General features: G+C 35.1%; 4 protein-coding genes across 9 annotated transcripts; 3 read left to right on the top strand and 1 right to left on the bottom strand.

Annotated features, from left to right (window-relative positions):
- Positions 1-1,567: 1,567 nt before the first annotated feature.
- On the top strand, positions 1,568-23,583 carry LOC114720961 (tryptamine hydroxycinnamoyltransferase 2). 2 transcript variants are annotated; one of them, XM_028906705.1, is made up of 4 exons: positions 1,568-1,577; positions 15,937-15,941; positions 22,240-22,724; positions 22,804-23,583. In XM_028906705.1, exons 3-4 carry the CDS (start codon positions 22,260-22,262, stop codon positions 23,425-23,427), a joined length of 1,089 nt encoding a protein of 362 aa, XP_028762538.1. In that variant the 5' UTR covers positions 1,568-1,577; positions 15,937-15,941; positions 22,240-22,259; the 3' UTR covers positions 23,428-23,583. The 2 variants fall into 2 exon arrangements, with proteins under 2 accessions (XP_028762538.1, XP_028762539.1); XM_028906706.1 differs by lacking the exons at positions 1,568-1,577; positions 15,937-15,941 and adding exons at positions 17,704-17,708; positions 19,556-19,561 and having other exon boundaries at positions 22,254-22,724.
- Positions 3,304-4,158, top strand: LOC114721037 (protein SENSITIVITY TO RED LIGHT REDUCED 1-like). Its single transcript, XM_028906830.1, has one exon. It carries the CDS (start codon positions 3,304-3,306, stop codon positions 4,156-4,158), a length of 855 nt encoding a protein of 284 aa, XP_028762663.1.
- On the bottom strand, positions 10,537-15,502 carry LOC114720965 (ras-related protein RABD2b). 2 transcript variants are annotated; one of them, XM_028906712.1, is made up of 9 exons: positions 15,311-15,502; positions 13,364-13,436; positions 12,953-13,000; positions 12,817-12,864; positions 12,448-12,519; positions 12,203-12,358; positions 11,993-12,096; positions 11,650-11,744; positions 10,537-10,836 (listed from the first exon to the last, which is right to left on the bottom strand). In XM_028906712.1, exons 1-8 carry the CDS (start codon positions 15,322-15,324, stop codon positions 11,651-11,653), a joined length of 609 nt encoding a protein of 202 aa, XP_028762545.1. In that variant the 5' UTR covers positions 15,325-15,502; the 3' UTR covers positions 10,537-10,836; position 11,650. The 2 variants fall into 2 exon arrangements, with proteins under 2 accessions (XP_028762545.1, XP_028762544.1); XM_028906711.1 differs by lacking the exon at positions 10,537-10,836 and having other exon boundaries at positions 11,421-11,744; positions 15,311-15,501.
- LOC114720966 (uncharacterized) lies at positions 17,758-18,724 on the top strand. Of its 4 annotated transcripts, none has more exons than XM_028906715.1 (2): positions 17,758-18,066; positions 18,237-18,724. In XM_028906715.1, exons 1-2 carry the CDS (start codon positions 17,838-17,840, stop codon positions 18,254-18,256), a joined length of 249 nt encoding a protein of 82 aa, XP_028762548.1. In that variant the 5' UTR covers positions 17,758-17,837; the 3' UTR covers positions 18,257-18,724. The 4 variants fall into 4 exon arrangements, with proteins under 4 accessions (XP_028762548.1, XP_028762549.1, XP_028762546.1 ...); XM_028906716.1 differs by having other exon boundaries at positions 18,210-18,724; XM_028906713.1 differs by having other exon boundaries at positions 17,758-18,093.
- Positions 23,584-27,378: the final 3,795 nt, after the last annotated feature.

The following is a 27,378-nucleotide window of genomic DNA, read 5'->3' as shown; positions in this document are numbered from 1 at the left end:
CAAGCACTAAGACAATGTTCAAGAACCACGTACAACAGTGAATCTAAATGTCTAAGAAAGGGACGCCCTTGTGGTTTTTGTGCGTCATTTTACCCATATGAAACCTTAATCTACTTGCATTATATTGGCAGAAGGGACGCCTAGCTAGCCAAACCCAAAGAGCTGCAGTGAGGACATCCTAATCATAACTTTTAAAATGGTAATTTGAATGTTCCCTATGACCACTTATAACAAGACCAGTGAAGTGGCTATTTACTCAAGAAAACTCGCAGTTGAGATATCGTCCCGTGAAATTAAGAAGTCAATGGAATTGGAAGACCAATGACAGTCGTGCCTCTGATGAGCTCAAGGAAAACAGGCATTGATCATTCACATCTTCATACAACATGATCCGCAAGAGTTCATCTCTAGACAATGAGGTGAAGTTAGCTATGTTTTTATGCATTATTTAGGGATAAAAGCAGAAATTCACCTCTAGACATGGCAGCAGGGGCGTCACGTAAAAGAAATAAGCAAGAAGAAAAGAAGAATAAAATGATGGGTTTTAGCGTCCGGGAGGCTAATCTACCCTCAGACAATCTAAAATCTTCCTTCTTTCCCCCACAGTCATCGAGTTAAGTCTCTTATTCTCACTCTTCCAAATTAAATCTGTGGTTAACATCGAAGTTAGGGGGACAAAAGTAGAATAAATGCCTATATATCTAGGCACCGACGGATTTTCAGGGTGGGGTGATTGCCCCTTTTCATCACTACCCAGCTTCATCCCCTGATTGTGGTTTTGATGGAAGCTTGGTAAGCTGCTTCCACCGAAGTCATGGCATTTAGATATGCCACTCAGCCTCTATTCTCTGTTTTGCACCTGCGAAGACACCTTACTAGCTTTCTCTCTTCTACAAGAAGTGTGCACAGGTTTGTTCTCATTATACCCGTCACATTGCAATGAGAAAGAACTAAGCAAACAAAAAAGTGGATATGCCACACCCAAAAACAAAATAAATTATAAATGAGAAGTATAACTGTAAATATTCAAGACAGGCTCTACCGGATTTCCTATGAACTGGCATCCATTGGTCACAATCTCTCGAAGACCCTTCTTCTGACCATATGATCCAGGATATGCCAGTTCTCCATAACCAGCCTGCCACTCAAATCTGCATACACTGACAAATATATCAGCAAGACCAAGTTCTAGCCGAACATTCCAGGATCCAGTGAGGAAGGATAAGCAGCTTGATGAAAATGAAAAATGCAAAATCAAAATTGATTTTCCTTTTAAACCCCATTGCAGAAACTCCGACGACAAAAGGGGATGTAAAGGTGTTATATAATGATGACACGAATTCCTGCATACTAATTAACCAATTCACACACCTACAAGATGTACAGGAAAAAATCATACCTGAAACCGAAACTGCAACTTCTCTTCCACTCTTAATATTTGCAGTTCTAAAGCCATATGCTTTGCAGAGCAGCAGCAACCAGAGGTTTTCAGTCTAGCTTCCAATTCATCAACATCATCATCTCTTTCCAAGAGAGAAACCTTTTGAATCCCTTCTCTGAGGACCTATCACGCCTACGTTTCTTCTTCTTTCTTATCCTTTCTCTCCTTACCACGCTCTGCCACTTTTATCAGATTGAGATGATTCCACGTAGGAAGGAAAGAGCATTGGTTGATACTGTTTATCAGCAGGACCTTCTTGTTGGGATGCAACGGTGTCGTTTATGAAGCTGGAGTTGCTGAATAGTCAGCCAGTCGAAAGAGAGGAAACATGGAAGCTTAGGTTCATCGACTGTTGCTCACACTTCTTCTGCCAGCACCGGCTATTTTCTTCCATTTCGTTTGCCAGGCTCAGGCACCGGCGTAATGCACCGTGCGCGCCAGTGCCTTTGCCTATATACAAAATATATCATTATGTATACAAACTAACAAAATTTAACCACCGAGTAAAATTAGCTTGATTGCCGTCAGTGAGAAGCAAACTAGGAAAAACATGAGCGTAGATCCGAAGGCAGTTCAGATGGATCAACCTGTTATAGTTTCTAGTTACAACATGAAATGATCAGTCCTTGCCAAGGAATCACGAGGAAAATGTCCGGTTAGTGCTGTATTAAGTTATTCAAAAATAGAACAAGCAATTCATAGAATGTAAAAATTCCAATTTTATGCTAAGCAATAATTATAGATCTATAAGAGCTAAACGAAAGAGAAAAGTTCGAAAAATAAGAAAGATTAAATGTAATTCAGATACGAGGAAAAATGTTTAGTATATATTTTTGACATTATTTTGTTATTTTTAGAAGATAATTTTTAATTTGACTTGTCTCTATCATTGTTTATTGATCCACATATATACCACTTGTCATCTATTGAAGATCTATTTAACGCTTGTTGCCTCGTTTGATCATCCCATATGTTTTCAAATTCTTCATCTTTAACCCCATGTTAATTTCTTGTAAATTAACTGTTAGATTTTGGATCCGCCTGCTAAGATATTTAATAATGTTATTTATCTAATTAAATACTATGAGTGAAATATAGTAGCTTTAATTTATATATCTGAATAATCTACACATCAAGATATGTTTGAATTTTCAAATCAAATTTATAAATTAAATTAGAATTTAATATATTATTCAATATCGTAAATATATGATAAAGATTCAAATGTATTCAAATTCAAATCACGTATATTATCCGATTAATTGAGAAATTATGATAAATGAATATATTTTAATGGATAGATATGAATATTTTGTCTTCCCAAGATATCTCCATATCCATCTCTATATATAGAGGCTCCCTCCACAAATTATAAACCATCGTGTGTAACTGTTGAGCTTTATTTCTTCCTCCCTCGCTTCACCTTGTTCTGATCTGATCGTTCCATATTTGATATTCTTATGTGTGTTAGCCTGGTCCGACTGTCTTTTCAGGTGACTGATCTCTCCAAATAAAAATAAGGTAATTCATTTATCTATTCATCATATATGTGTGTTGTTTTTATTCTGCCTCCAATTATATTTTATTTTAATTTTAACGAAAAAGCAAATAGCTAAAATTTCTAAAAACATTAAAGAAGTCTTTTCTATATAAAAAAAAAAAAAACTAACATATGTGCATTTAGATTTCTTGATCACAAGAATGGTCGTAACTGCACACAACTTGTAAGGATCTTCATGAACATGAAGACAAGTCGTGTGTAGTTGCTTGTTTTTTGTGATATGTCATATACATGTTTCATCACTTGCACTTTGTTAATCCTTCAGGCTAGAGATAACTCAGACAAATTGAATCAAGGATAAATGACAACATCAACGATAACAGGCACACCATGGCATCCGGAAGACGAACAAGTTGATTGTGCTAGTGTAAAAGCTTTGAGGCGCGAAATGAAAAAATGTATAAATGAGCTTAAAAAGTCTCCATTTTATCGTGATTTTCAGATCCAGTTTCAAAGTTCACCAATTTCTAGACGTATACAAAGACTTTTGGGATCAAAGTCAAAGATGCAGATGGTAATTTATGGTATTGGTAGTATTTCAGAATGCAAATCGTCTCAGTTGCAGCTTAGCCTGGCAATATTAATGAAAAAAGATTTCATTTGGGTTGGCGAGATAGAAGTATTTGATCCCATCCTTTCGAAAACTGAAATCAAAGTTTTAGAATCTCTTGATTGTTTAGTCTTATACGTCAACGAAGAAGGAAGGAGGCAAGCTCTGGAACCAACGATGTTCTTCATGCCACATTGTGATATAGGGTTATTCAATAACCTCTTAGAAGCAAATTGGAAACCAAACCTATTAAGTAATGTTTTCATATTTGGTAACAGTCTTGATGGACACTTAGAGACGCTTTTCTATGGATGGGAGGATAACACGAAAAGAAAATTTATCTGGCCTGTTTTGGGGCATGTTTTGGCTGCAGAAACATTTACAAATGAGTTCAAAATGAGAGCAATTACTTATGGTGGCTCTCATAGAACTGGTAAAGTCTCTCATTCGAAAAACAAAAAGAGAACTGGCAAAGATACAAGTGATTTCCAAGAAGACTGTGAGCATTCCTTTTACGGCTTAGCTTGGCATGTTTTCAGCCCTCTCACAGAAACAGTGATGGGATTGATGAGATGGTATGTGAGGGAGGTATTGTTCCGTCTATGAGACGGAATGTAAAATTGAGTGAATGCGGACGACTTGTATTATCGGAGAACAGAGAGAATTCAGCTACCAGCCATGTCAACGAAAAGATCAGGGACACTGGGCTTTTTGAAATATATGAGCCCAACTAAATATCTGTCTTTTGTCTTTTTTTTTTTCTTTCCTTTTTTGTTTTGGGTGGGGCGCCGAGCGGTTTACAATATGTATCTTTTGCTTAGCCTATTATTTGTCTCATGAAACTTGGATATGAGATTGATGATACCCATTCAAATCAGTAGGCGTCAAGTAAAATAATGATACTCATTCAAGTCAATATAGTTATTACACAATCCGGCCCAAATAGTAATAAAAAAAAAAGCTAACTCTAATTCCCAGCCAAAAACAATGAGAATATCGTACCCTGCAAATAAGCTGTTTTTTATTTGTATATTTCAAACACAGCCCATGCCTCACCTTAATAATCGATAGAAAATGATAGAACGCCATGAGTTTAGGAACCACAACAGCGCAACCATTGGATTGGTACTTAAATGTAACCGAATCCTCAACCAACATTTAGGCCTCTCCTGCAGAAAATCTTCTGCAATTATCTGACACATGCATATACGTAAAATAAGGGTTTGAATAATATTTATTTTAGAAATCAATATAAAAAATAATCAAACGGCTCTATCCTCATAAAATTGACTGGAAATACAGCAAATCTGCAAACCATGTTGCAGGAAAAGTTTACCACCCATGAAAATAGGATAAGGAGTGACGTGTCGCATTTTTCACGTATGAATAACAACCGAAATTTATTTTAAAAAGCTGCTCCAACCTCCACTCTAAAAAAATATAAAAATGTATTGTTTATTGATCCACATACCACTTGACATCTATTGAAGATCTATTTAACGCTTGTTGCCTCGTTTGATCATCCCATATGTTTTCAAATTCTTCATCTTTAACCCCATGTTAATTTCTTCTAAACTAACTGTTAGATTTTGGATCCGCGTCCTATGATATTTAATAATGTTATTTATCTAATTAAATACTATAAGTGAAATATAATAGATTTCAATTATATATCTGGATAATCTACCCATCAATACATGTTTGAATTTTCAAATCAAATTTATAAATTAAATTAGAATTTAATATATTATCCAATATCGTAAATATACGATAAAGATTTAAATGTATTGAAATTCAAACCATATAAATTATCTAATTAATTGAGAAATTATGATAAATGAATATATCTTAAATGGATAAATATGAATATTTTGTCTTCCCAAAATATCTCCATCCATCTCTATATATGGAGGCTCCCTCCATAAATTATAAATCATCGTCTGTAACAGTGTAACCATAAGTGTTGAGCTTTATTTCTCCCTCTCTTGCTTCATCTTGTTTTAATCTGCATTGTTTCATATTTGATATTCTCATCTGGAGTAACCCGGTCCGATTGTGTTTTCAGTGTGACTGATCTTTTCAAATAAAAGTAAGGTAATTCATTTATCTATTATCATATATGTCTCTGCTGTTATTCTACTTCCAATGATATTTTAATTTTAATGAAAAAGCAAACAACTAAAATTTCTAAAAACATTAAAGACGTTCTTAAAAAAAGAAAAAAAACTAAAATACGTGCATTTAGATTTCTTGATCACAATAATGGTCATAACTGCACACAACTTGTAAAATTAGAGTGTATTTTTTAGTTATTATGAGGAATGAGAGATTTTCATGAACATGAAGATAAGTCATGCGTGTAATTGCTTGTTTCTTGTGATATGTCATATATATGTTTCATCACTTGCACTTTGTTAATTCTTTAGGCTACAAACAACTTTAGGCAAATTGAATCAAGGATAAATGACAACATCAACGATAACCTGCATACCATGGCATCTAGAAGATGAACAAGTTAATCGTGCTAGTGTAAAAGCTTTGAGGTGCAAAATGAAAAAAAAAATGTATAAATGAATTCAAAAGGTCTCCATTTTATCACAATTTTCAGAGCCAGCTACAAAGTTTGCCAATTTCTAGACACATACGAAGGGTTTTGGGATCAAAGTCAAGGATGCAAATGGTATCTCTTCACAAACTACACGATCATGCCTTTTGTTCACACAAAAAGATTCGATTTCGAAGACCCAAAAATGCTCCTCCATGAACATTGCGGCCATGATACAGAAGCATTTCGGGTGAAAGAAAAAACATTGAAAAAGGTTGTTTTGTTGGATTTGGGATAAAGCTATACCCATTTTCCCAAAAGCTCTATGAAAGTTTCAATCTTTCATTACATTCGAACATTTGAAAAAAAGCTTTATGAAACTCAAAAACTTCCCAAAAACAAGAACTTTGTCAACATGAAAGCAACAACCAAGAAGGCAATAACGCATTTAAAAATAATTTTAGTAAGCATGTGTTTTGTAAAAGGAGTGATTTTTTTTCTCATGTGTATAACAGATACATGAAGGAAAAAAAACAACAGCAAAAAAAAAAAAAGAAATAACACATGCAAAAGAAGCATAGCCACAGGATCAAGCAAGCTCTGATACCAATGAAGAAAATAATATAGCTGATACCAATGAAGGAAATAATATAGATAGAGAAAGGAAACGTACCGGGTCGGTTATGCAATATCCTAGCTACTAAAGTCTTAATAGAATGGCACAGATACACCGGAGAGAGGAGAAGAGAACACCGGAAAGCTCAGAAGAGAATGGGTGGAGGCACCTCTTATTTATAGGGCACAACTCTTTATCATTCAGATCAACTTTTTCATCAAATCAATCGAGCTAACGGCAAGAGGTATATTTAAGTCTTCCGCTGTAACTCTTTTGAGCACCCTATACATGTATATGTTTTAAATTTATTTGAATAACATATGTACATGTATTGTTTTGCTTACATAATAGGTCATGCTATTCGCTGGGAAAATCAATCGTGACAAGAAAGCTGCGAGGTTATCGATGAAGGAACTAAAGTATAAACTTATTCCTAAAGGAGAGGACGCTTCCAAAATTTGTAGTGAAGATCCTAAGAGGCATTCTAATAAGTGTATGGGTGTAGTTCGCGTCAATTGTGGTGATTTTTTTCCATCGGATCTGTCTCAGACAGCGTCTGAACCAAAAGCCTCGATGTCCAAACTGCGGCAAAGAGTACTCGAGAATTTAACGCATATCGAAGGTCCTGTCTTCTATTTTGTTGCATATATAGAATTCCTAGTGAAGTTCACTGATAGAGGTTCTGTTTCAATTTGGTTATGCATGGCCATCCTGTCGTTTTACGATTCATTCATGTTGTGTACTTTCAATCTTGGCTGTTTTTATGACTCGCTAGACTATTAAGTTTTGCTTTTATGGAAGTTTTCTTGTTTCACTCTTGACTTTGGCATGCTCCAAGTTATGATTCATTGTATTCTTGCATGCTTTTTCATTCCAAGAAAAAAAAAACTTCTTAACTCTCCCTATCTCCACAGTGAGTCCAGATGTTTATTTTAAAAAAGAAAAACTAAATAATATTCAAAATCAATTTTAGATGAAACGTTCTTCTTTTTTTTTCTTGCCAGGTTTTAGATGGGACGTTCAACAAATTGGTTAAGCATTTATATAAATTTAAAATCATAACTTTAAAAAGGGGTTGGGAGATGGAAATTCTTGGTCGGGTTGGAAGGATTGAAATTGGAACATTGCAGGGACAAAGATGAGGGCACAAATTTTACACATATGAATAACTCTGAGGGTCAGTCGAATGGAACTTGCGGGGGCTTTGATATTTTATACTCCTCTGGTCCTTAATATAGGACCCAATTTTTGAGTTGGTTTTGGTCCTAAATATAAGACCCATTCCTCATATTTATCAATTTTCTCTAAATTACCCTTATAGATACTCCCTCAACCATAATCAAATAGAAGAGGGAGATGGGGTATTAAAAAAGATGATTATGGTATTTTAGGAAAAATGTGTCACTTTTCTTATAATTAACTAACTTACCTAACTTCCTTAATCTAATCAAATTAGTTCAATGGGTCTTATATTAAGGACCGGAGGAGTATTTGAATTTGGTTTTGGGACGTTTTTGGGCATTGAGTTGAATTTCCCGACGTAGCTGAAATTGAAGATTATGGAGGGTCTTGGTTAATTTCTATGAAGTTTCTAATCCTCACGTGTGGGAAGGATTGGTATTAGCTGGTTTTGATTATTAGTAATCTGATGATTGCGACCTTTTTCTCAATAAAATGCACACACACTCGCACATAAGTATCTAGATTAACAAATGAAAATTAGTCTGTGCAATTGATGTTTCAAAGTCATTTTAGGCCATGGTATTTCGTTCAGATTAGAAAACCATCCTCGACTTTAAATGATATTTTCATATTCGGAAAAAAAAGCTATGTCTTCCTAAAAGGTCCCAAATCATAATTTTTCTTTTTATGTTTTTATTGCACTTGGAGTAAGATTATTCTTTCTACTTTCTTTCCCGTTCACCTCATCTCCAGATCTCATATTAATCATTTGATTAAATTTAAATGATTTAATTGTATTTAATATTTTTAAACCGTTATTGAACTTTTAAATCATAAGAACTAATAAATTAATGCAAACTGTTAAAATAACAAACGATTCGAAGCTACGTGCATATATATAGTAGTGGATGCCCTGCCATAAAAATATTTTATTTATACAAAGTTTATGAGCTATATATGCAGCCAATGTGGTGATCACATCCATATCGACCGGAAAAAAAAAAGGCGATTCTGAAAAAAAAAAACAGATTTTTATTTGTACCGCTTCCGCGCATATTAGTTAGACAATTCAAAACTAGTCAAATCCTTCCAAATCATTTCTTATGAAAGAAGTTTAATTTAGATTATCAAATTCGAGTCTGATTTGATTCCTTTGAAGCTCTCCACCTGTCTCCGCTTTGCAGTTGAACGTTTCCAGGCAACTATAATAGCGTATCAACCTCCAAAAGTATAAAGCCACCTAATAAATGATACCACTCTTGATTCTTAATACTACCTCTGGTGTCTAATATAACAGTTTGTTTGATTTTTATTTTGATATTAAATATAAGACTCTAATCTATTTTGTCTCTCATATTTATCTATTTTTTCTCAAAATAGTTCTTGTAATAATGGTAATTCTAACCAATATAATTGATTAGTAATAATATTTTAAGAAAGACAATATCTATTTATAACTAACTTAATCAATTTTCTTAATCTACTCAAATTAATAGATTAACTCTTATATTAAGGATTAGAGGTAGTATAAGATTTAGCTTGTGGTTTAAATAATTGAACTACAAACTCATATTAAAAATCAGAGGTAACAATATGTAGCAGACATGAGTATATTGAAGCCATTAGATTGAAACTTACAAGCAAGTAAAAATACCAAGTTTTTCCAATCATTTTCTATTTTAACTTTAATGAACAAGAAAAGTAGTATATATAAAATCCCACCTAACATCATTCGTTATCCATTCTTTACACACCTGCGTCTAGATGAAATGAAGATGCTGCTGTCTTCACCTAGCTGTGTCCATTATTAGAATATACTCCTTCAATCCTTAATATAAGAACTAAGTATTAGTTGATTTTGATTCTAAATATAAGACTTATTTATCATATTTATCATTTTTCTTTAAATTATCCCTGTAGATACTCTGTCAACTATAATCAAGTAGAAAAAAGAGGAAGGTTATTAAGAAAGATGATTATGATGTTTTAGGAGAGACATATCATATTTCTTATAATTAACTAACTTATCTAACTTTCTTAATCTAATTAAATTAGTTAAATAGGTCTTATATTAGGGACTAAAGGAATAATTCAAAATGTAAGGGTGTTTATATTTGACACTGGGCAATAGCCCAAAAAAAAGAAGTATTCCCTGTGCCTATATCATGGTGTCCTATTCACATTCTTCAGATCATTTATTTAAAGAAGAAGAAGAATAACTATTAAGCGCAGTGATATGTTCAAACAATATTAAGGTCTAATTCTTGAACAAATTAAATAAATTAAGAACATAGCAGATATTATGATTTTTAGTTTTTTACCAATCTATAACGACGTTAGCCCCCCCCCCCCCACCCAAAATAGATCCCAAGCAATGTTTATTGTTTTTCTTGGTTATTTGACTTTTTGTGACACTTGCCGGCTGAACACATGATCATTGAAATAATACTAAGAGAATTATTATGCTTAGCTGATGTGAAAATTAATAAAAACTAATGATAATAAAAAAAATCTTATTATGATAAAAATTGGTAGAAAACCACACTATGTAAGTTATCTGTCATTTGGACCATGCTTCGAGCTTATTTCTAGCATGTGCGTGTGCATGAAGGCTGGAAAGAACTATTTGCTCACCAAAATCTCAGTAGCATATAGTACTATTTATGCAGCCCGCCCATAGAAGAAAAAAAATAATCCACACTTTATTCAATTCAGATTATTAAATACCAAAACACTGGGGTTAACCTTCAGATTATTTATGCTTGCAAACTATTCATGCTTCCAAATACCATACGTGCAGATATTCATGTGAGTTTAAATCAGCACTTCGAGATCAATGCCTCATACTGAGGGTAACATTGATGCAGTTAGGACAGAGGAAGGAAACCATGGACACAGTAAGCAAAACAATTTACCTCTGCAGGATATATTTTTGCCCATGCTGTCAACACAGAAAAGAAAAACAGTGCTACAACTACAGATTCCTACTTTGCCAATCTCAATGAGATATAAACCATGAATTGAGGGGTAGAGGATGAAACAAAACGCAGGAATTCTCATTCCCATAAAAATGATAGAAGTTCCATCGAAGAAGGTTTTCTTACAACCAAAGTGACGGAACCCTTCATGATTCAAGTTCTTTCATTAGGATTCATCTAACCAAACGGGGCGTCAGTCCAATCAAACCTCAAAGACAACACATGGTTGTGAAATAAGCTATAGCTGCCATCTTCATTAATGCTGCAGGACACCAGCCCAGAGAAACAAATAATGAATGCCTGACTTCTATATTTTCTTTCTAAAGCTAAATGGTTTTCTTCCTTTGTCAGGAGGACTGGCATGTGTACAAGTCAGTCCCTATTGAGAAACCGATAACAGACAACAATGGGTACACTGCCTAGTCTGCATATCTCCTTTTTTGGGAATTTAACATACTGTTGTCCGGCCTATGGACTCAACACAAGACATTGTGTACGTACACATGTAATGGAGGGTATCATTTGTATTGGCCAGTGTAAATGCGACTAAGAGCAAAGGCAAATACTGCTATTCACCAATATTCCTAATTTTGTACAAATGTTTTTCCTTTGAAATGAAATACATTTAAAAAGAATGGAAGTTTCAACAATATGATAACGACAAGAAGCAAATCAAGATTAACAATCTTAAGCATTATGTGAAGAAAGAAGGGGAAAAAACTAGTTTTACATGCCAGGTAGACACATATAAACGTCCAAACCACTAATACTTAGACTCTAGGTTGAGCAGCAACCGGACTTCTGGTTCACTGGTTGTCCTCTAATCTGAACTGTTGGGGGCCTGGCATTGTTCATTGGTTGGCTAGCCATTCTGTGCAAAAGAAACAGAGACAGCCAAAAAGGTCAACATCAAAGAAGATCCACAGATCAATAGCTACTAAAGAAACGATCCAAAATGCCACTAATAAAAAAATTAGACCAACAGAAAAAAATAGTTTTTTCTTTTTTGTGACTTGTGGACAATTTTTTTTTTTTTTTTACTTGTGAACAGAAATAATAAACAAGTTGATAATAGTTTCCTTGCAAGCTAAATGGCATTACATGATGATATTACAGTACCTGTTCTTAATTTCTGCAGCCATGGCCATGAAAGCCTGCTCAACGTTGGTGGCATTTTTAGCACTAGTTTCCATGAAGGGGATCCCAATTTCATCTGCAAAGGCCTGAAAAAATAAAAGCAGCTCAAGGATCATACCTTTAAAGTAAAGAAGGATTGACCAGATGTTGTCATGACGTTGTGTGATGTAAACCCATCAATGAAAAATTTACCTTTGCTGTCTCGTAGGACACCACTTTATTTGCTGTGAGATCATTCTTGTTACCAACTAGAAGCTTGTTGACATTTTCACTAGCATAACGGTCAATCTCATTCAACCACTGCTTGACATTGTTAAAGCTCTCTTGGTCAGTGACATCATAAACAACCTGTGGTGGGAAAAAAGCAACAGGATCAGACCACTGTCTCACACAATCCAGTAAGAAAATTGCAGGAGAACAACCAGTTTAATACTCACAATAATGCCATGAGCACCACGATAGTAGCTGCTAGTGATAGTACGGAAACGTTCTTGACCAGCTGTGTCCCACTATATATTCAAAGCAATGGAAGTTGTCAGTATAGCCATGCATACATGATTAATAACAGTGATGTACTTATCCTAGTTTTCATAAGTTCGTAGCACTTAATAAGCACAAGAAACGCAAGAAACATTACTGGAGGTTGGTTGCCTAGTTTTCAAATATGAAGTTTTGGTTGAAATTAAGTTTTATAAATGAAGTTCAGACAATTCCAAGACAGCAGTGATTAGTGCTGAGAGAAGAAAGAAAGTTCTACTAAAACAAATTTTATCATCTAATTAACTTTAAAGCTATCATGTACTTACTATTTGAAGTTTGATGGTCTTTCCATCTTGTTCCACTGTTCGAATTTTCTGCAGAAGAGAGTACAGCAAATAATTAGTCACATAGCTGTATTTCAATAACTGGAATTTGACCTTAAAAGGGAAATATTATTCTTACAAAGTCAACTCCAATTGTACTGATATAGCTGTCAAGGTATGAATCATCCTGGTTACAATGAAAGAAAAAATCAGCAAGCTTCATTGATTTTCCATTGAAAAGTTCAGAACACCAAGAATATTGTTACGCACTGCACAAGCCACCATTATAAATGACCTGCTAAAGATTCCAATACCCATAATAGCACAACAGTTGGGCTTAAAAATGGTTGTCACTCGTGCTATTTACAGAGTTCAACCTTTCTGAAGACTAAAGGTGTGTTTGATTTGGCACATCCCTACCCCAAACCATGTTTATTTAGGGGAAAATGTTGTTCCAACTTCCAAACACACTAAAACTTCACACAGAGAGTGCTTAACATGAAGCACATCACCCAGGGAAAGAAGAAAGAGATAGAAGCTCAGAACTTACAGCAAACCTCAGAAGGAGACATGATTTGCCGACACCAGAATCTCCGATAAGCAAAAGCTTAAACAAATAATCACTGCATAAAAACAGAATATGCCTCCAGTCAAAGATTAAAAAGAACATTACACAGAACCCACTCTACTACAATTACAAATGAACTGTAAAGGAAGGAAAATGATTACGCTTTCAGATTCTAACACACAAAGAGGAAGGATACAAACAATAAACAGTGGCACTACAATCTCAACAGAACAAAACTCTAGAACATGGAACATAACAGGTTTGCCAATCATTCAAGAGGTTTGGCTCTTTCCACGCCAATGCCCAAGCCTCACTTAAAGTTCTTCTACCCCTTTTCGTCCTTCCAAACTCCTCTCTTTTTGTACATCCACTCCTAACTTTCTGGCTGCTTCCCTTACATTTTTCATCATGACTACCTAGCTTTACAACTGCTACTTTTCTGTCTCGTCAGGTTCTTACCCCTTGTATTTTCTTGACCAGTAGTTTGACCTTTTCTTCCCTTTTGCCACTCTTTCATATCTACTTCCATGAGTTTTGGTGGCAATGGGGTCTTATAAACTACCAATTCCTGCACTAAGCAGATGTTTAGCAAAACATCAACGCAACACTGGAACATACGTGCAACAGAACATAACCAATGGCTGGGTAAGGGTACCATATAGGCCGCTATCCATATAGGACATCAATCAGAAGAGAAGATAGAATGAGAAATCAGTACTCCCTCTGTTTCAATTTGTAAGACGTTTTTGGGGCAAATTGCAGATACTGATCAACCACATCAAATACATTTTGAAACCTTAATTTTTTCAAAGAAATAAAAACTTCCAAGAGTGACATTCATTTAACACGTAACTCCTAATTAACTCACACTTAATTAATAAAGAATATTTTCGGAATAAGATTATTAATAAGCCATTGTTTCCTCCAAAACATCTTATATTATGAAACATGAAATCCCTCCAAACAACAACAACAACAAGCCTTATCCCACTAAGTGGGGTCGGCTACATGAATCACACGACGCCATCGTGCTCTGTCAACAACCCAATCCTTAGAAATCCCTCCAAACAGTGTCTTATAAATTGAAACGGAGAGTATGGTAAACACTAAGGAAAATTACCTTGATTGCTGTTTGGGAAAAACTAGGAAAAACATAAGCGTAGATCCGAAGGCAGTTCAGACGGATCACCTTGTTATAGTTTCTAGTTACAATATGAAATTATCAATCCTTGCCAAGGAATCAAAAAGAAAATGTCCGGTTAGTCCTGTAGTAAGTTTTCCCAATAGAGCCATTTATGCTAGTGTTCTTGCGTTTTGTGAAATTTACAATAATACTTCAGATGTCAGAACTCGCATGTTTTGCTGATACAAAACTTGGCATCTTTTACTGAATAACAGTAATCTATTATGCTTTTGCCGGTAGGAAAATCTTCACTTCTGCCTTTTCCCCCCCAAAATAATTGTAACCTATTTCTACATTTGGCCTATCTTGAAAGACAAGCAACCTTCTGCGATGCGATAACCTCAGACGCCCACAATCTATGATTGTAGCATTAACATGTCAACCGGATCAGAGAAAACATCTATTTCCAGAGTAGCCCAAAAACAATAGAGCACAGAGCGGATCTATCATCCAAACAAACAGATCTAAAGCAGAAAGAAAGTTTCAGAACAGGATCCACCAAAACGTCCGGAACATAATTGATTATCCGCGTCTTTAAATTACAGGGATAGAGAGAGATTAAAAAAAATAGAACAAGCAATTCATAAAATGTAAAAATTCCAATTCCCTTGCTAAGAAATAATTACAGATCTATAAGAGCTAGACAAAAGAGAAAAGCTCGAAAAATAAGAAAGACTAAATGTAATTCAGGTACGCTGCGCATAAAAATAAACCGGAACAGGGAGAGTGAAGGAATTTGAACATACTACTCAGGATTCATGGTGGTTTGGCGCTGAAAAGGAAAGAAATGACGATAATACGGAACGAACAGTGAGAGAGAAGTGTCAGGTGGCGGGAAAAATGAGCGGAATCTGAGATCGTCGCCGGAGAGGAAGAAACAATATTAACCAACCACGGAAGGAGAAATCGAGGAAACGTGTGAGAGCGCTCGATTTAAAACGAGCCTTGGACGTCGGAGCTCAACGAATCAACGGAACCAGTGGGGTAACGTGTCAACAAGCCTACTCTTGCCACGTGTACCGCGTCAGCATCCATTTCCATTTCCCGAATTGGTCGTTACTTATTTAGCTGCTCTATTTGCTCCCCGGTGCATTGTGCAGTGTGCAATACAATTGAGTTCTTAACACATCATCGTCACTCTTACACTTTTTGTAATAATCGCTAAAAAGAATTTCAAGTTAATTTTTTATAATAAACCAGTGGGAGCAAGTTTGGCAGGGAAAAGGAAAGGATGGATTAGGACCGACCAAGATTATAAACTCTTGACACTAATCAATAATCATGCTTACGGGATGCATCATTAATACATTTCGGCTAGGGAGGGACAAATATATAGTACTCCTCCGGTCCGTAATATAAAACCCAATTATAGAGTTGGTTTTGGTTCTAAATATAAGACCTATTTCTCATATTTATCAATTTTCTCTAAATTACCCCTATGAATACTCCTTCAACCATAATCAAGCAGAAGAGGAAGAGTGAGTATTAAGAAAGATGATTATGGTGTTTTAGGAAAAATGTGTCACATTTCTTATAATTAACTAACTTACCTAACTTCCTTAATCTAATCAAATTAGTTAAATGGATCTTATATTAAGGATCGGAAGAGTACTATATACTTGCATTTTTTTTTTTTGGCCAAACACTTACATATATTATTATGGCCAGTGAAATGCTGAGTCATATTGCCATTCTACCATTTTGTGTGGACAAATGTATAGATTCCCATTTTACAACCCAATATATGTAATTTAATCATCGTATCTGTCGAAGACAAATCTTGCGATGCATGTGGAGATATGAAATTACACCTCACATATATGGGAATATTTTTATAGGCAAAACAATAAAATATGATTGCGTATTTCATATTGTTGGCAAGTGGTCACTGTTCTCATAATATACTTGTAAGTACCATTGATGACGATGATTATTAATATTTATTAACAGAATTAGAACCTAACTAGCTATTAATTATGATTCCCTCCAACGTTGGAAAATGAGGTGGCGGACTGACCTAAAGTTTTAATTTTTTCACACATAAGTATAAGGAAAGGTCGTTTTAAAAAATTCAGGCAGGTGAGAGGAACGAATCAGGGAGGGAATTACTTGGGCGCTAAGCGTCATTGCGATTTCGGGGGAAAATTAAAAGAAGAAGTAGAAGAGCGGCTGTTTTTCCAGGCTGCTTCCACTAGTGTACAGCACAGACGCGTTGTGAAGAACGGCATAATATAAAGGAGAATTACAATCAAGTCTCGTAGAAAAAAAATAATTATCAAAATATTTCAATAACAACCTCAATGGCCTATAATGATAAGTTCTACAGTGAGAATGACAACTTTGAGACTTGTTTTTTAATTATTTTTCTTGTTTGGGATCTTATTATAATTTTTCCTAATATAAATCTTAGCTACTATTGGTATTTTTATTAAAATCACATGGTGGAAAAAAGTCTCATAAAATTTTGCTAGTGAAAAAACCTGATAAATTTTTATACATAACACTCTGCAAAATTTGTACATATAAAATACTAATACTTTGATTTAAGTTCTTTCTGGGACTTTTTCCCATTTTCTCATAAGTATATTATTTGTAAAAAGGTTTTTGCTAATAAATTTAAAATGGTGGGTTAAAATATAAAACACCCGCTGGCTAGGAAGAAGAGAGAAGCCACGACACGGAGCATCAGAGGATGAGGAAGGGTTGTCACAAAAAAAAAGTGAGGAGGGGCTCGTACGTCATAAGCGCGTGGAACAAGCGGTCGTAGGCCTTCGTGGAAGGTCAACAACCAGAACTGGTGGCTTTCATTAGGGCCCCGTACAGTCACGATGATTGGGAGTTTGGGACCTCCTCCGGATCCCGCATTTTGGATCTCCACGCGCGCAGTTAATCTTCTAATTATCCCAATTAATTTTTATATCAAAATTAATATAATCTTCAATCCTTAAATTTATTTTAATCCTTCAAATTTCAAAATATAAATTTTACTCTCTTAAATAACAAAATAATCTCAGCTTTTATTATTAGATTATAAAGATTAATATTTTAAATAAAAAAATTTGAGTGATGTGTTATTTGAAACTTGATATACAAAATCAACCTAACCAAAATTTGTATTGATTTTTTATATAATTCAGTTTTTGCGTTTAAGTTTGAAAATGATTGAAAACGGAGGAGCCAACTAAGTTGGACTCAAAAAAGTGGTTGGACTGAAAAGCATTCAACTCAATATTGAGGGTCCTGGCATAGCTGGGATCGCCGTCGCCGAAAAAGATGAACAGATTGAGGCGTGCCAACGGAGTCTCAGTCACATCATCCTCATCGGGGTATTCGAATTTCAGACCCACCGTCGACGATGACCAAGACCTCCCCACGTACGATCCTCGCTCCCACCTTGCTCAGAAGGAGCTCTCCCGTCTCAGATCTGCCCAGAATGCAATCCACGTCATCCCCCTTCTCCTCCTTCTCTGTGCTCTCATCCTCTGGTTTTTCTCCACCCCAGGTCTCTCTCGTTACTCCGATCCCCGAGGTTTTGACTCCTCCCATATTTATTAGTGATTCTCATACTTGGTACCTTTCTATCGATTCAGCGTGTTTCTGTTGCTTTGAAATTGCCCCACTCTTTCTTTGTTCTTTTTTTAACAGCCGACAGAATTTGACGTTTGATTGCAGCCCTTGGCAACATCACATGAACTATACCCTGCTATAGAACTGGAACACAGACAAGATTGGCTTTATCTTTATAGCATCGGAAATCCACAAAATTGGACGGGAGGAAAAGGATGAGATAGAGCATGTAGGAGAATTCATTTCGTCAAATTACTGGTGTTTCAATTTTAGTTGTATTTAATATTAGCCAGGATGAGTAGTATTAGCTGTGTCCTTGAGGCACAAAGAAAAATGATGATTACATCATTACACTAGAATGAAAATCCAGTACAACTCTTATCGGGCTTTTTGCACGAGTTCCAATGTTCCCTGCATCGTAAATGACAAATATTTGCTCTTTGATGGTTGTCATCCAAGGACTAGCAGATCTATCGCTCTGGGATTAGGAGGAAAAAGCTTACATTTTGATTGTTTGCATGTATGCTAGTTATTGCTTGATGACAGCAGAAGGAGCCTTTTCTGCAATCAGAAAGAGCCATTCATAGCTCAAATTTGTCGTATGGTATGGGCAAAGATAGTTTTTCAATGCTGAGCTGAACTTTTGTTGTTCCCCTTTAACGCCAGAGTAAAACACGAGGGGCTTGTTCACGACTTCACGGTCTCTTCCCACCTATAAAATATTGATGCCCAATGAGACAAATGATTTTATGAATTTTTTGTTTTTTTGGGATGGTTGGAATATACGTATCTCTGTATGTCTGGAACTTGAGATCTGAAATCATTTATTGGTTAGGTACCCGAAGTGAATGAAGTTCAAGTGGACCCAATTCAGCCTGCCTCCTCCCAGAGCTCATGTTAGTGACCTTTCTGTTTGGAGGAGCAGTGCGATATTCACATGATTGTACGCATGAAGAACGATAATGAATAATAGCTGGGGGAAAATGCTGGTGTTAAACGCAAAACATGCAACAACATAGCGTGTACTACCCGTTTTACTTAAATCAAGATGAAATTTTTTATCACGTATTTATCTTGTATTTTATAAATTACAGTTAAAAAAATGCTTATAAACCATTAAATACTTTAAAATCTGAGTTGAGCATATTTTGTTCTGGACATGGCGTTGAAGAAATAGAGTGGTTCTTATTTCTTTAAGTCAACTTTATAACAGCCATGAAATTTTGAACTTGCAATCTCTCATCTGTGAGGTATAGTTTACATATCTCTGGGCTAACAAGGCCACTGGCCTAAAGAATCATTTTGAATCCATAGTTTACACAGCTGCCTGCTTGTATTTCATTGCCAATGAGTTGTTATTCAAACTTGTGCCTGGATGATGCTGAAAGCCTGAAATGCGATGGACGAAAGCTTGTTCCTCTAAGGTCTCTGTCAAACAAGTGTATTTGATCTGGCTTATTCATTTATAATATACTCGTAATTCAGATTATTACGTACGTTTGGTGGTAATATATTTGAAAGTAATAGGCACGATACACAACATTAAATGCAATTAATATTTTGGGGTCTGATTGGTTGTAGGGATAACGCGACAGTATTTATTTCCCTTGATAAAGAGAAACCACTTTTATGTCTTGGAATTGTTTGTCCGTGGAACTAGTATTGGTAATCACACTGAACTTATTAGATTTAATTTGACTAATTCAGATTTGATTTTTTTTATTTGTTCAAAATAATTATTTTAATATGTATAAAATCTAAAATAAAGATAATCTCTTAACTATCATTTTTTTCAAAAAAATAGTTTTTTTATTTAAAAATATTTAATTAGTGATTTTAAATCTGAATTGTTCAATTCAGATATAACAGTTCTGATTTGATAAGTTTAAGGTGCTTATCAGAGCGATAAGCATTGAAACTGATTCTATTTGTCCGCGGGATTGCATTGAAGGGGAAAGAGATTAGGGAAACAATGCTCAAGCACTCTTGGCTCATCAGATTTCGACTGTATATATTTGATTTGAATAGTTTCTATTTAAAATCTTAACTAAGTATTTTTAAATAGAAAAAACTATTTTTTTAAAAGAATAATAGTTAAGAGATTATCTCTATTTTAGATTTCATACATATTAAAATAATTATTTTAAAGAAATAAAAACTAAAAAAAATTAAGTCCTGATGATTCAAATATAATAAATTTAAAGTGCTTATCAAAATGACGAGTATCCTAACTGGATCGGAAATTAGGTGAGAACATATTAGTCTCTCCAACCGCTAATTAATGTTCTGTCGTGGGGGTGCCATAATGGTGCCGGCGGCAGGGACTGGAAGCTTGGTGCCACTTTTGCTCAAAAAATCACTTGTGATATATTACTTCCAGTTTTAATTATAAAATTTTATTTATAAACTATAAATATTATAAATAAGATCTTATAATTAATATTGAAAGTAGTATTCACCAAAATTTTTAATTTTATTTCTATTAAAGTCTTCCCTGTCTACATTTATAACTTATTTTCATATCCCTTCTTTCTTTTCTTTTTTTTTAATGAAAATTAAATAAATTAAACATTAAAAAAATAAATATTAAACATGTCACTTGTGAGTTATATTTAGAATCAAAATTTCTACCTACAAGTGATTTATATTTAGAACCAGAATAATATAATTAAAAAAAAAATTTTGCCAACAAAATATATATCTTATATATTTATTATTTTTAACTAACATTTTAAACTTATCATTTTTAATATAATATTAAAAATTTAATAAGGTACTCCTCCGATCTTTATTATAAGACCCCATTTGACTTTTTATTTGGTCCTAATTATAAGACCCCAATCCATTTTGTCTCTTATATTTATGTATTTTTTTCTAAGATAATTCTTCTAATAATGATAGTTTTAGCCAATATACTTAATTAGCAAGGATATTTTAGGAATGACAACACTTATTTATTATAAATAACCAACTTAACTTACTTCCTTAATTTCCTCAAATAAGTCAATTGGGTCTTATAATTAAGATCGGAAGAGTAATTTATAAATAGGATAAAAAAATTTAATCCACCTTAACACGGTGATCTAAATTTTAGTCATAGCCTCTATTAACTTGTTTGAATTTTTGTTAAAAGGACACTTTGAGCGTGGCTCCGGGAGCTTAATTAATACTACCTCCGGTCCTTATTATAAGACCCCGTTTGATTTTTTGTTTGGTCCTAATTATAAGACCCCAATCCATTTGTCTCTCATATTTATGCATTTTTCCAAGATAATCCTTCTAATAATGATAGTTCTAGCCAATATACTTAATTAGCAAGGATATTTTAGGAATAACAACACTTATTTATTACAAATAACTAACTTAATTTACTTCCTTAATCTCTCAAATAAGTCAACTGAGTCTTATAATTAGGACCGGAGGTAGTATGACTGTGGAAGGAAGAAGTGTGAATTGTGAAACAAACGCCAAAAAATGACTATAAAAGAGCTGCATTTATGACCCGGCGGGTAGCCGTTGAGGGAACTTGATCCACTGCAAGTTGTTCGCATACCAAGCATTAACTAAGAAAGCACCCCGCTGGCTTTAAACGATTCACAATATTAATGGAGCACAGCTACCTAAATTCACTTTGCAAAAACAAACCTTGACGCCAAATTCAACTACTCTACTAAATTATTTTTCTTATCCTATTTATAAAACATAAAAAATATTTTATTTATAAATGATTTTATTAAATTTTTATCATAAATATATTATATTGTCCTTTATTTATTATATTATAGATAGTTATTTTTTTTGAAGGGTGTACATATTAAATAGAAATAAAGTTAAAAAATTATTATATTTTAATAAAAAATTAATATAGTTTAAAATTTTTTTTAATATATATGAATATATTAAAAATGTCTGATAAATAGAACGAGGAAGAGTATATAACAACTGGTTCTCAAATGACCGAGCATAGATTACTTTGCCAGATCAGTCAGGGGTGTATTGGTAATTCAACTACTCATGGTTCAACTGGTTGAAGCTTTTTCCTTATAAATGCACTGCCCGGTGCCCGCCCCTGTTTCAGAGCAGAGGACACCACGAACCGCAGACCAAGCTTGTTGAGAGAAGCAAAAAATGGATATGCCCAAACTACAATATGAAGCCGTGATCACCGTGCCTCCGTTGAAGATAACAGTACCGCGGCGAGTTCGCCGAGTTTTGGTGAGTGATCCCAACATCGACGCAGGAAAGCTCCGCGGGTGTTACCAAGTGGTTATGTACTATGAGAATGTGAACGAAGAAGAGGGCTTTGGATGGGTTCTTGCTGGGTGGATCGTGGAGTCGCTGGGCATAGCTCTCTCGGAGAACCCAATGCTCGCCGGCCGGCTCCAGAAGAAGGCTGATCAAGGAGAGGGTGGTGACACGGAAATGGAAATTGTCTCTAATGATTGTGGCATTCGAATGGCGGAGGCTCGAATCTCCATTGCTCTCTCTGACTTTCTTGAATCCAGCGACAGGCATAATCTTGAGCACGACCTTGTCTTCTGGAAGGATATCGACGAGCAGAGCCCTGAGTTCTCACCCCTGTTTTATGTTCAGGCAAGATACACTCCCTTCGTCATCAATATATTTTTATTTAAACGCTGTAAATCTGAGATGAGATGACTGTGTTTCTCAGGTGACCAACTTCAAGTGTGGAGGGTATTCCATCGGCATCAGCTGCAGTCTGCTGCTGGCAGATTTTCTGGTGGTTGATAATTTCCTGAAGAAATGGGCAGACATACACAAGAACGAGGCTCTACGTAATGGAGAGACAAAAACCCCGTTATTTTACCATCCTCGTCTGAAAAATCCCGAGGTTCCTCCACCAAACATAATTCGACGTACACCATACAAAAACGGTGGTCAAAGCTTATTGTTCAAAATCACTTCTGAAGACTCCGAGTTCGAGAGAGAATCAGCTCGGCTTTGTGTTCAGGAGGCTGAGAAAAGGCTGCAAAGAAAAATGGGGTCCAAGTTTTCTTTGTTTGTGAAAGAACGATCTGAGGCAATGAAGGCGGAGACTTGTGCATATAATAGGCAGGCGCTAGGCCGAGGCCTCAAGAATCAAATGACCAGTACAACATGGGATGAGTTCGGAGCGTACGACATATCGTTCCATGAAGAAAAGAAGCCTGTGCATGTGTCTCGTTGGATTGGATCGGCTTCTGAAGGGAATGTTGTGGCAGTCAAATATCCAAAGGAAGGTGTTTCTGCTGTGATTGTAGTTACACTTGCTGCAGAAAACGGAATTCTGAATTGATGCATATGAAATGTAAGCAAGAACATTTACCTGTGAACTAAACTTGCTGCAGAAAACGGATTTAATTTGTGGGCGTCTTGTAAACTTATATCTTACTCGTCAAATTGTGATCTGTAGAAATTTGCTTGGCGTAAAACTTTACGAGTTTATGTGTTACCTGTGAGCGATTCAAAGTTATGTGATGATGTGAATGGACTAGGTCGAGAAGGCAAGTGCTAGAAATGGGTGAGCAGTTCAATTTATTAGGACGGGACCAGCTCCGATGGTGAGCTGGGCTGTGCACAGTGCCTATTACCGCATTATAGCGGTTAGGGGTGTTCAAGAATGACCCGTCCCGGTCGGCCCGTTCCGGTCCCGGTCTTATTGGAACGGGACGGATCCATCCCGAAATTTTTCGGGACGGGACAAACCAGGACGGGACAAAAAATGGACCGGGACGGGACGGGACACGGGACAGGGTCGTCCCGTCCCGGTCCTTTTTTTATTTTTTTTAATTTTTTATCCCATTTATATAATATTATTTTTTTCATATTTTTTTAAAGATTTGAGACTATTGTATGAAACTATAGATATATTTATTTAGAGTTTTTATATTTGTTAATGATTTGAGATTATTGATGATTAGAATTTTTAGCAAGTTTTTATTGTGTTAAAAGCTTTTGTTTAGAGTTTTTAATGATTATTATATGTAATATTTTAAGTTTTTATTTAAGAGTATCCAAACAAATAAATAAAAAATAAAAAGATGTTTTTATAAGGTTTAAGCCCAAAAAAACATAATTAAAAAAAATCAGATTTTATTTAAAAAAATTTTAAAAATTAAAAAAAAAAAAGGGTTCGGGACGTCCCGGATCCGTCCCGTCCCGACCGGGACCGGGACAACTCCGGGACGGACCGGGATACGGGACAGAAAATCTGTCCCGTTACTGTTCATTGGGACGGAACCGGGACGGGCCTGTCCCGGTCCCGATCCGTCCCGTGAACAGCCCTAATAGCGGTCGTTCACTGTTTAAAACCTGTTCATCTGAGTTTTTGCTGTTAACGATGACGCGACGTCATGTTCGCGCATGGATTGTCCTTTTTCAGTCTTTTTGTTCATTTGTGAGAATGACAATAATGTCCAGAACAAAACTGACAAATTTCAAGATGCCTCGGAACACCATGAATCCTCAAAACATCATGTAATTTAAAAGTAAAATTACTTGAATACATCAATTGTCTAGTTATGATTATATGTAATTTTCAGGAATTCAACGCTTTTCTTCTCAAAACGTATTAGTAAGTGCTAATGTGCTATTTCCTTCTCTTTTTTTTATTTTTAAATGGAGCATGGTAAATTAACTCGCACAATTCTCTGTGAATGTCATAGGTTCGACAACTATTTTTCAAAATTTACACCTCAGATCGTCCTCTAAAGACGGAACATTGGAAATCAACCTGTGAAATAATTTATGAGTTAAGATAATTTGACATTTTATCCTCCAAATTGTTATATTAATAAAGAATAATATTAGCAAATGACTTTTGATGATAGAATTTTAAAACTAACCCGTACTATAATTTTATCCGGAAGAAGAGGGCACAACGCAGAGAGACGGAACCGTTTTTTTCGTTACAGTAAAATCTACGCACTGAGTGGCTTTGCTTTTTCTTTAGTAAAAATAAGCATCTTGTTGCATAAATAATAAATGAAGGGCAAATTAATCATAAATTTCAGCTTCCTTTCAGGAAGAAACCTAAATTGAGGGGGGAAAGCTTGGCTTCCCTTTCCTTCCCCAAAAACCCCTCAAACCAAACACCCCCTTTTAAATATGGTAATAATGCGGTGCCTACAGCTTCGCTGTAATGTTGCTCTTTTCACGAGTGAGTAAGTGAGTGAATGGATGGAATTAGGTGAACATTGTTAATATAATATAATATGATGATGCGTACAAGAAAGTGTTTACCCACATTCACAATCTTGCGTTTGCTTATAGTATTAACGTAATTACGCCGTGCTCCTCCAATAATCACATGCCAATATGCAGATGTTGGGATGCACGTCAAACATAGATACATTGTCCTCACACCACCCACCCCTGGATTCTCACCAATGCAGGATTTCTATTTTCTGTTCACTTCTGTTTCTTTTTTCTTCCAAGCCATCCCAAGTCTAAGCCAGGAAGCAAACATATACCCTGTCGATCAACAGAAATGACGTGCTGCTTGTAATTCTTTATCCGGAGGCCAAATTATTGCCCTATTTCAGTACTGTGCTTTCTATGGAAGAAATAAAAAGTTGGTTCTCCCGACTCAAGCAACATTAACTGAACAAATTTTATAGGTGTCAATATTTATTATACCCACGCCACGGCTGCTTCCAACTGTTTTCCCCAAGCTCTTTATTGCCTTTTTTTTTTTTTGGGTCTTGCTTCAACTGTCTCCCGTTTTTTGGAACAATCATTTAACAATATGTGTATTCTTTACAGGAGGCACTCTCAAATGCGTGGACACCTCTTACAGCAGGAATTCGAGTATTAGTTCACCATGTTACAAGAAATTAGCGTATTCTGCTACACTCAACTTTAATTGGTACATGGAGTTGCATATTTAGAGGCATTTGGAAACTCTAAAAAACACTTTTAAAAAGTACTTTTACATAAATTAAGACAATTTTCTTTAAATATTTATTTTATATACCGCAAAATTATTTTTAAAATTATGGTTTAATTCCATCTAAACACCCCATCTTACATACCGTGCCAAAAGCCTGACATCTTTTTGGGCAAAAACATTACCCCCAATGTTAGGGCTCAAGCCTATTTGAGCTGGGCTGGACTTTTACACTTTGGTAGGCTAACCATCTCCATTTCTTTTCGGGCCAACACGTACATATTCCTCACTCTTCAACCGAGCTAACGGGGTAGCCACGCGAAAAAAACAAAGGCGTATTGATGTAACGAGAGGACAGTAGAGGCTTTTGCTTCTGAAATTCCTGAAGGCAAGTGTATTGATGAACAGAATTTTATTTTCCCTCCTTAGTTTTAATTGTTCAAATAATTAATAAGCATGCGTTTTGAACGTCCGGCAATTATATATATATATATATATGCATATTATCTCTAATCCTTAATACTACCTCCAGTCCTAAATTATAAGAGTCAGTTGACTAATTTGAGGAGATTAAAAAAGTAAGTTGAGTTAGTTATTTGTCCTAAATAGTTGTTGTCTTTCCTAAAATATCATTGCTAATCAAGTGTATTGACTAGAACTATCATTGTTAGAAGAGCTACTTTGAGAAAAAAATGTATAAATATGAGAGACAAAGAGGATTGGGGTCTTATATTTAGAACCAAAATAAAAGTCAAACAGGGTCTTATATTAGAGACCGGAGGTAGTATAAAAGATAGTTTGACTCTTAATTTAGTATTAAATATAAGACTCTAATTCACTTTGTCTCTCGTATTTATTTATTTATTTTTCTAAAATAGTCTTTGAGTAATGATAGTTCTAACTAATACACTTAATTAGCAAAGACATTTTAAAAAAGACAACACCTATTTGTTACAAATAACTAACCTAACTAATTTTCTTAATCTAATCAAATTAGTCAACTAGTTATTATATTAAAGACTGAAAGTAGTATATGAGATGCACTTGCATGTTTCTCTTTAGCAATGGAAAATGGGAAAGCGGTAGAAGGCAAAAAAGAAACATGTTTATACGAAATGGAAATTATGTAGAAGCAAGGAGGGGGGATACGAGAAGGAAAGCAAATTGAAAGGAGATTCGTGGTGTTGCAATGTAGGACATTATTGGTCGAAGACTTTTTAATCTAGTGGTACGACATGTGTCATTTGTTACACTGCATATATAGGTTGGGCTAAACCTATATACTCCTCCAGGCCTTGATATAAGATTCAATTATTGAGTTGATTTTAGGGCCTGTTTGGGTATCCCAAAACCGTGGTT

This window comes from Neltuma alba, unplaced genomic scaffold, assembly GCF_004799145.2.
Source record: "Neltuma alba isolate B1F8T4 unplaced genomic scaffold, ASM479914v2 tig00012009_pilon, whole genome shotgun sequence".
NCBI classification, from domain to species: Eukaryota; Viridiplantae; Streptophyta; class Magnoliopsida; order Fabales; family Fabaceae; genus Neltuma; species Neltuma alba.
Note: the sequence above shows the minus strand (reverse complement) of the source record. Positions and strands in the feature narration are given on the sequence as shown.

Bases quoted from the DNA above. Each gene is read 5' to 3' on its own strand.
- LOC114720961 (XM_028906705.1), top strand. From the start codon at position 22,260: ATGGATATGCCCAAACTACAATATGAAGCCGTGATCACCGTGCCTCCG. The intron at 22,725-22,803 runs GCAAGATACACT...TGTGTTTCTCAG, and splicing joins CACCCCTGTTTTATGTTCAG to GTGACCAACTTCAAGTGTGG.
- LOC114720966 (XM_028906713.1), top strand. From the start codon at position 17,838: ATGAACAGATTGAGGCGTGCCAACGGAGTCTCAGTCACATCATCCTCA. The intron at 18,094-18,236 runs GTTTTGACTCCT...GTTTGATTGCAG, and splicing joins TCGTTACTCCGATCCCCGAG to CCCTTGGCAACATCACATGA.
- LOC114720965 (XM_028906712.1), bottom strand. The intron at 12,520-12,816 runs GTAAGTACATGA...TTGAATATATAG, and splicing joins AGACCATCAAACTTCAAATA to TGGGACACAGCTGGTCAAGA. The intron at 11,745-11,992 runs GTACTGTAATAT...TCTTTTGCACAG, and splicing joins GCTGCAGAAATTAAGAACAG to AATGGCTAGCCAACCAATGA.
- LOC114721037 (XM_028906830.1), top strand. From the start codon at position 3,304: ATGACAACATCAACGATAACAGGCACACCATGGCATCCGGAAGACGAA.